Genomic DNA, 9264 nt, shown 5'->3' on the forward strand with positions numbered 1-9264 from the left:
ATAAAGAACTTGCACATAAGAACTTGATTCGTCCCTATCCAGAAATTGATCCTATTTTTTCTTCATAGTGACAATGACATACATTTCTTTGTTTTAGGAAATAAACCTGATAGCAATTGTTCTAGCTGTTCTAGATTAGTTACAATAATTCGTTGTCTAGTAGAGGAAAATGGGTTTTGGTACTTTTTATTAGTATCTGGGGAACACAAAATGTACCCAAACGATAGTTCTAAATTCTTACATCGCAAGTTGATTTCTCAAACTATAGTTTCACAACATCTAAAACAGATAAAACTAAGAAATTCAAGAACTTCCACGTCATCAAAACTCCCGACATAATTCCAATTTTCATATCCATTCAGATCTAGGCGTCCCAAGGAACCGTCACCATATAAAATGTGAAATAAATTTTATCACATAATTCACATTCGAATCGTAAACACCTTCACACTGTTCATAATAAAACAAACCATTGGGAAATGCGAAACAAAAAATAAAAAATCCATAAAACCCACCAAGCATTTTCCGGGAGCGGATGGGGACAATGTTGACAGGTTTAAAATCTAAGATGAAGGGGCACACATTACACCCATAGGGAACGTCCGGAAACGAGCAGCAGCACAATTCCTCTGGATAGCAGCACATCTCCCATCAGCCTCCCTGTCAAATTTAAACCGTTCGTTAGGACGACTTCGGGGTCTATTTGGTTGTTTATTAATTTTGTCAAGCCGAATCCCCTACGCAAAAAAATGAAATCACCAAAATGAAAAGAGAATAGCGCGCGGCACCCACGCACCCAGCAGTTTGTGAAGTAAATATTATTTATCGCTCAATAAAAGAGTAATTTTCAGCAATCATCGTAATTTTGGATAGTCAGCGCTCTCTGGCTAGTATTTTTTTTGAGGTTGACAAGTTTAGAGTGCAAAACCGGCATCAGAGCGTTCTGTCGATGCTGATCAGGTAAATCCACACCGGAGACGAAACTAGTGGCTCGTAAAAAAGCAAAACAAACATGCTCGCGCGTGCGATTTTTGTTGAGGCGATTTTTGCGGGGGTGTCTTGATGGGGCATTCTTTTCCCCGTACTGTTGTTGTCTCTAGCGAATAATATATTTCTTAAATACCAACATATTTCACATTGGGAGACGACGATCATTCGGTGCAGGCATGTTGCAGATTCAGTATAATTAAACGAAGGATTTGTGGCTCTTTGGTCTAGGTTTCTTGAGGTTTTTTTTCTCTCGTTCTTTCTTTGTTTTCGCTATTTTTGCGTCGGATGGCACCCACAATGTTGCCATAAAACAAAGCCAATCGGGCGGAATGGTCCCACGAATTTATTGTAATCGCTTTCCGGGCATGGTTTACGGTTTTATAATGGAAATGCGCGGTTGTTTGAATGAAGATTTGTCTGTTTTTTTTCTAATATAATTACTATTTATTTAAACTATTTTTCCAGGTGATTATGGAATGACACTATGACTAATTTATGTTTATTTTCTTTATTTACAGGTAAGAATGCTGTAACAACTATTCAACCAAAAATTTATAAGGTTTGCTTCAAAATACAAGGTATTTATTATTATATAATTTCTTTATTTGAAACGGCTTATACCTTGAGGCTTTAACCCTCATCCGCATTAGATTTCATTACTCCAATCAGCACTAGGAGTGTCAATTTGACACTCCGAGCTAAAATCGTCATAACTCTTTTTATATCTAACCGATTACAATAAAACTTGTATCACTAGAAACCTTGTAATGTCAGTAAAATATTTTCCAACCAAGAAACGCACGACACGCATCATTATTTCGTCTGTCGGCTTCGCTCTCTGCTCAAATCACCACCCACCGTATCTACTCGGAGAGCAAACAAACACGTTTTGCTGGACGTGCTGCTTGTGGTTCTGGAAATTCAGGAATGATTTTACGTTTATAATTTTCATATTTTTGTGAAATCTCACAGCGTGATTTGTTGCACCTCACTAGAATGTAGATTAAATTTGCTTTCCAATGTATACACTTTTGATTGGTCCAAACAAAGTAAAAGCACTGAAAATCCGGGTACAACCTAACGGTGGACCACAAAAACAGATGAAATTTCGACTTGTGAAAAAATCGCGCAAAGTAGTCAACTTTGCAAAATTCCAGTAAATTCAATTTTTGTTGCATCAAAAATCTAAAGACAACAAAATGTCAGAATTAGAATGAAATTTGTAATGATATTTTTTCAAGAGCTCTACCACCTCTCAAACAGTTTTTACTAGCAATCTAATGAAAAGTAGGTTTTTCAGACAACTTTTTGGAACTTTCTGTGACCATTTCATAAAAAAATTTTAAAAATATTTCTTGGCTTCATGATGTAGACATTAACTTCAGCTTTGAATTACAGCACTTTTCCTGATACATGTTTTTTCAGATTTTTTTTTCTTTCATGCTGAATAACGAGAAAATTAGTAGCTTTAGCTATATATAATGTTCTAAACATATTTTACTGACATTACAAGGTTTCTATTGATATAAGTTTTGTATGAAGTTCAAAATAATTCAAACAAATTAAATAGATTTTACTCTTGGAGTGTCAAAATGACACTCTAAGTCGGAAAAGGGAGTTTTTTTGTCCAGGCTTCCAGGGTTCGTCCATAAATAAAGTAAAGATGCAATTTTAAAGAACTTTTGAATTCATTTAGGGTTCCCGAAGAAATTTTTCTTTTTTGAAGCTTCTGAAAAAAGTTACAAGCATTCAAACTTGCAATAGTGTCAAAATGACACTCTATGCGGATGAGGGTTAAGGAGCTGTTATATTCTGATTTGGGAACACTGTTCCATTCGTGGAGAGAGAGAGAAAGTCAAATATACCAAATGTCATTATAATAAAAGTTCTTGGAAAGTACACACGTGTCGCGTATTCAATCCGAATAAACACTACATTTTGGCGACGACTCGGGCGTAATTGAACGAATAACGCAGTGCAAACGGTGTGTACAATCGTTTTCGCGATAATCCGGTTGAACGGGAGTAAACGCGGTAAGCGGAAAACGAAAAAAAAAAGAATCAGACGCGCGGCGGTGAAAATTATTCTCGGAAACATTGAGGTTATGGTCATTTGCTGACACCCGCTGTAAGATGAATCATAACATCCAACCGTTCGAAATCGGTGATTCGGCTTCTGTGGGAAGACGGTGGACAGCATGGAAACGATCGTTCGAGCTGTACCTAGCCTGTAACACCACGGTGACGGCTGATAAGAAGAAGGCTATGCTGTTGCACTTGGCCGGTCAGGAAGTGCAAGAAGTGTTTTACGATGACCCCAACCACGAAGCAGGGGCAGCCCAAGGCAGTGATGTTTACATAAGTGCTATTGAGATTCTTGATCAGCACTTCCAGCCGATTGTTTGCATCCCCCACGAGCGGGCAGTTTTTAGGAAAATGTCTCAAAACGAAAGTGAAAGTGTAGCTAAATTTGTGAGGCGCCTACGTCACCAGGGAGTGCTATGTGAATACGGAAATGCCCTGGAAATGCGCATAACAGAGCAAGTCTTTGACGGCTGTCTGTCTAACGGGTTGCGGGAGGTTATTTTGAAGAAACGCCTGACGCAATTGGCGGAAATTTTGGAAGAGGGAAAAGTGCTGGAGACGATCGACCTGAACCAACAACAATCGGGAGCAGGAGGGCCTGCAAGTGTAAACAAAGTGAAGAGTGGTACAAACAAATGTTTTCGCTGTGGTTCTTCGAAACATTATGCCAATGACATAAAGTGCCCGGCACGGAAGGAAAAGTGCGATAAATGTGGAATAAAGGGACACTATAAAAATCAATGTAAGACGAAGAACTTCTCTGCGAAAACGAAGAAGAAAGTGCGACAAGTGGAAGAGTCAGAAGACGAAGAAGAGGAAGATGGAAAAATAAATAGTGATAATGAAAGTGAAAGTGACGAAAGTGATGCGTACCATGTATTCGCGACAAAGAACGAGAAATCGACGCTGGAGATTCGAGAAGTGAACAGCAACAAATATAATTCCAAGGTTAAGTGCTTGGTCGGAGGAGTACCTTTGGAATGGCTAGTGGATTCCGGTGCCTCAGTGAATGTTATCGACGAAAATACCTGGCGGAAGCTGAAGAATAGTGGATGTAAGGTGAGCTGTGAAAGTGTCGAGTCGAAAAAGAAACTTCTGGCGTACGGCAACCACCGGCTGGAAGTGAAAGGAGTGTTCAAAACGGATATTTCCCACGGAGCGATGACGGTGCATCGGGAGGTGTATGTGATAAAAGGGCATGGCACTAATCTATTGAGCAAGATTACTTCGATGGATCTCGGAATACTACAAATCACTTCGGATGTTTTGGAAATAGCAGAAGTGAAGTCAGCAGAAATTGGAAAGGCAAAGGATCTACAGGTGAAGATCAACATAGACCGCAGCATTCACCCTGTCCAGCAGCCGTGTCGAAGGCTACCTATCCCGTTGCAGAAAGTTGTTGACGAAGAAATTCAAAAGCTCCTCGACCAAGATATAATAGAGGCGGTGACTGATAAAATTACATGGGCCTCACCTCTAGTCGTTACACCAAAGGACGGAGGTCGTCGAGTACGATTGTGCGTGGACATGAGGAAGGCGAACACAGCAATAATCCCAGAGCGACACCCTTTACCTGTGTTCGAGGACATGATGCCTTACCTCAACGGCTGTAAATTTTTCTCGAAAGTTGACTTGAACCAGGCCTTCCATCAGCTAGAACTACATCCAGACTCTCGAGAGATAACCACGTTCGTCACGACCAAGTGCTACTACCGATTCAAAAGACTCATGTTCGGTATGAACTGCGCCGCTGAGGTGTTTCAGCGAGAAATGGAGAAGATACTCAAAGGACTGGATGGAGTGATCATCTTCATAGACGATATCCTAATCTTTGGTCGTACGAAAGCCGAGCACAATCGACGGGTCACAGCGGTGATGAAAAGATTGAAAGATCACGGGCTAACGGTAAATCAACGTAAATGCCAATTCGAACGTGAAAAGGTTACTTTCATGGGACACGAACTGTCGGCTCAAGGAATCTTGCCCATGCAGGAGAAAATAAGTGCTGTAAAATCGTTCCGTCGCCCAGAAACAGCTGAAGAAGTCCGCAGCTTCCTTGGCTTAGCCAACTACGTGGGGAAGTTCATACCGAACCTATCGAGCATCAGCACGCCCCTGCGCGACATGACACGAAAGGGAGTCAAATTTCAATGGACCAAGCAGGCGAACAAAGCGTTCGAGGCAATCAAAAACGCGCTCTCGAATCCCAAGCATCTTGGATTCTACAATCCCAACAGAAAAACAACTCTCATCGTCGATGCTAGTGCAACCGGTCTTGGAGCAGTCCTGCTCCAAGAAAATAACGGGAAACAGCGCGTGATAAGCTATGCCAGTAAAAGCTTATCGAAGACTGAGCAGAAATATTCCGTCCTGGATAAGGAGGCCATGGCAATCTATTGGGGAGTAAACCGTTTCCAAATGTATCTGCACGGAAAGGAGTTTACGGTGATGACGGACCATAAGCCACTGTTGAAGATATTTGCCACGGACTCCTCGCCGAATGCAAGACAACAGCGATGGGTACTCCATCTTCAAGCGTACCGGTACAAATTATTATATGTCCCGGGAAAAGTCAATATTGCTGACCCCCTTTCGCGCCTCGCCCAAATCGGTGAGTGTCCCAGCTGCGACCGTGAATGTGACATGGACTTATGTGCCATTGCCGAAAGCGCTTTGCCGAATACTGTGACAATGACGGAACTAATACAGTTTTCTGAAGATGATCCAGAACTCAGGCTGCTCAGAAAATCAATCAATTCTGGAAAGTGGGATCCCGAATTAAAGCCATACCAGCCATTTCAAAACGAGCTGTGCTGCGCTAGACAAATAGTACTTCGGCACAATAAAATCGTCGTTCCGAAAAGCCTACGAGGTAGAGTGCTTGAGCTAGCTCACATTGGACACCCTGGTTGCAACAAAATGAAACGAAGACTACGGGCTGCTCTATGGTGGCCAGGTGTAGATAAGGAAGCTGAACTAAAGTGCAAAAAGTGTGTGGAGTGTCAAGCTGTTGGAAAAGGTCCCAATCCGGAGCCATTGCGCATAAGGGAGATGCCTACCGCACCATGGAGCCATCTAAGTTGCGATTTCCTCGGTCCTTTACCAGATGGTAAGTTCCTGTTTGTACTCGTCGATTTATATAGCAGGTACTGTGTGGTAGAAGTAATGACTACGACAACGTCCGCCGCGGTGATTCAACGCCTCGAAAGGATATTCACACGGCTGGGGCTCCCGGAGGTCTTGACTACAGACAATGCATCCAATTTCTGTAGCCAGCAATTCAAGGATTTTTGCGTTGATAACGGCATAAAACTCGCACATACGACTCCATACTGGCCAGCCGCTAACGGGGAAGTCGAACGACAGAATCGGTCAATCCTCAAGGCTTTGAAGATCGGTCGCATGAAAGGAGAATCCGTCGAGACCAGTCTGCAGAACTACCTGTACATGTACACGGTTACACCTCACTCGGTTACCAGCGTATCGCCAGCCGAATTGATGTTCGGGAGACGTTTTCGCGACAAGTTCCCGCACTTCAACGACGAACCAGTTGTAGAAGAGGAGGTGAAGGATCGAGACCTAGCGGCAAAGTTCCAAGCGAAGCTCTATCGTGATGCAAGACTCAATGCCAAAGAATCCACCATCAAAGTTGGCGACCAAGTACTGATGAAGTTGCAACAGAGGGACAACAAGCTTGCACCAAACTTCCACCCAAGGCCAGTGGTTGTAGTCAACAAAAACGGCAGCAGTATTACGGTCCGTACAGAGAATGGAGAGGTATACAAACGTAATTCATCCCACCTCAAGCCTTTCCTGAATGACGCAGATGACGACGATACAGTGGGTTCAGAGTTCGAGTCCGAGGAAACCCCTGCTGATACTGAACAGTCGACGTCTCCTGGAACTCCTGTTAAGGTGCCCAGTCCAATGGTAACGGTACCTCAGCGCAGCAGCGCGGTAAGATCCAACCAGAAGAACATTTCAAATGAACGCCCTAAGCGTAACGTTAAAGCTCCTATTAAGTACAAAGATTACATGTTAGATTTTGATTAGTAACGACTCTTCTAGTCGTAAAGAGCATACTTTGTTTGAGAAAGGAAGATGATGTTATATTCTGATTTGGGAACACTGTTCCATTCGTGGAGAGAGAGAGAAAGTCAAATATACCAAAAGTCATTATAATAAAAGTTCTTGGAAAGTACACACGTGTCGCGTATTCAATCCGAATAAACACTACAGGAGCCAAACTCGTTTTGTATGTTTACAATTGTTTGCTTAGGTCTACATCACTTTATCATTTTTTGAACGGAACAGGAAATAGATAGGGAAATACGAAAATGAAAAGAATTATAGACGAAGATCAATAGCTTTTAGAAAAAGGAATATTTCGAACATGTAATCAATGTCTATCGCAGCTAGTACATCTCTTACTGGGGATCAGGGTAAAATACAAGGTATTGTAAACCGAAAATCTCGACAAAAAAAAGACATTATATATAACTTCCTGATCCATGATCCATGATCCTGGGAAGCATGTCTAATAAAAATAATCCAAATCCAATTTTAGGTTCAACTTCTAAAAACATTCGATCTTGACATGTTTCAAATTTTAACATTTTTTCATCATTGAATTTTTTAATTCGCTGTTGATTATTAACACAAATATTCATATTTCAACATGAATTTGTTTGTTAATACTTACATACATTATATTGATATTTTTAGATTTTTCATCTTTTCATTGTACCCAGACAAGACTAAAAAGTAGGTTATGCGGTTTTTGCTCATGCTTTATTAGGTGCTTAGCTTCTCGATTGCTTTTTTATACAGCCCTTGGAGCGGTTTAAGTAAGCGATGTCTAATTCTGAATAATTTGGCGATAGTGATGAGCGCTCAAAAGGCGGTTCTTCAGAAAGAACGAGCAAACCGTGGCTCTTTTAAAAAGAACCACGGTTCGAAAATGAGCCTATGAATGGCACTCAACGCTGCTGGTTGAAAATCTTAACCACGGAGTCCAAAATAGAATGCAAAATGCAGTAGTGAAGAGCTGTTCGGTCTTTCGAATCAAGAGAGCCGTGATTAGAGCGAACCACGGTGCGTCTTTCTTTTCTACAGTTGGTTCAAATGGGCAGCTCTTGGGTGCTCTCCCATCACTAAAAAAGCATATCAACAAAAACTGTGGTGCGGAGTGTAGTGGCCGAAATTCACTTTGCCAGACGCCATGTTTTCAGGCCCGCTTCCTTTTTTATCGGAGCCACTAAAAACTGCGACTGCTCTCGTCAAATATATTTCCTTAACTGGCGTTCTTCTTGCTCAGCATCAGGCGAGACGGAACGAGACGAGACTTGCCCGAGTAGGATTCTCAGTTCTCTCTCGTATCAACAAGGATCACAAACACACGCTTAGACTGCGATTCTAGTAACGACGCATAACGCTTACGCTTATTTCCTTATACGACACTATCCAATGGTTTCAACCTATATAAACTATGGACTCATAATATTTTACGCCTTATGTTCTATCCTGATTCCTACACGGAGAACAGCAGAAAGCTGTTCGTTCGTTCTCTCGAATTAAAACAAACCGTGGTTCAAAAAAGAGCCACGAGTGCTGCCACGAATCAAAAAAGAACCGAGCAGAGAATGGAAAGCCGTTTATTAGATCGAATCGAACGGCTCTCCATACTCCACTCTTGCCTTTCAGCTTTTTAATTATGAGCAGCGAACCTCTTTCTCGGGTCGAGGATCTTTTTTAAACCGTGTCTCTATTTCTAGCCGTGGCTCTTTTTTTAACCATGATTCTTTTGGTTTGAGAGAACGAACGAATGAACGGCTTTCTGCTTTCGCTCAAACTAGTGTTGAGCTGCAAGACACGGGACACGGATAAATTTTGAGTCGCTCAAATAATCCGACTTATTAACTTGAACGAACGACCCTAGGCCGCTAGAAAAATTAGCCGTTTTGCACATCTCTATTTGACAATTTTGCTGGCAGCGATGAATTTTCCGTTAACGATGCTTTATTTCTTTCATTATGCTGTTTTCAAACATTTAAAAAAAAAAAAAAAAGAAATCCCTTTTCGCAATTTAGGATGGAGCAATCAAAAGAAATTTCAAAAAAGTTCGATAAAGGGATAATGTACTGAAATTTTTTCATTCATACTTTCCCACACAAGATTGAGGAAAAGTTAT

General features: G+C 41.5%; 1 protein-coding gene across 1 annotated transcript; it reads left to right on the forward strand.

Moving 5' to 3' along the window:
* The first annotated feature begins 3122 nt into the window (after window positions 1-3122).
* On the forward strand, window positions 3123-7127 carry LOC129741390 (uncharacterized protein K02A2.6-like). The gene has a single exon (XM_055733114.1). The coding sequence runs from the start codon at window positions 3123-3125 to the stop codon at window positions 7125-7127; it is 4005 nt and encodes a 1334-aa protein (XP_055589089.1).
* Window positions 7128-9264: the final 2137 nt, after the last annotated feature.

This window comes from Uranotaenia lowii, chromosome 2, assembly GCF_029784155.1.
Source record: "Uranotaenia lowii strain MFRU-FL chromosome 2, ASM2978415v1, whole genome shotgun sequence".
NCBI lineage: Eukaryota > Metazoa > Arthropoda > Insecta > Diptera > Culicidae > Uranotaenia > Uranotaenia lowii.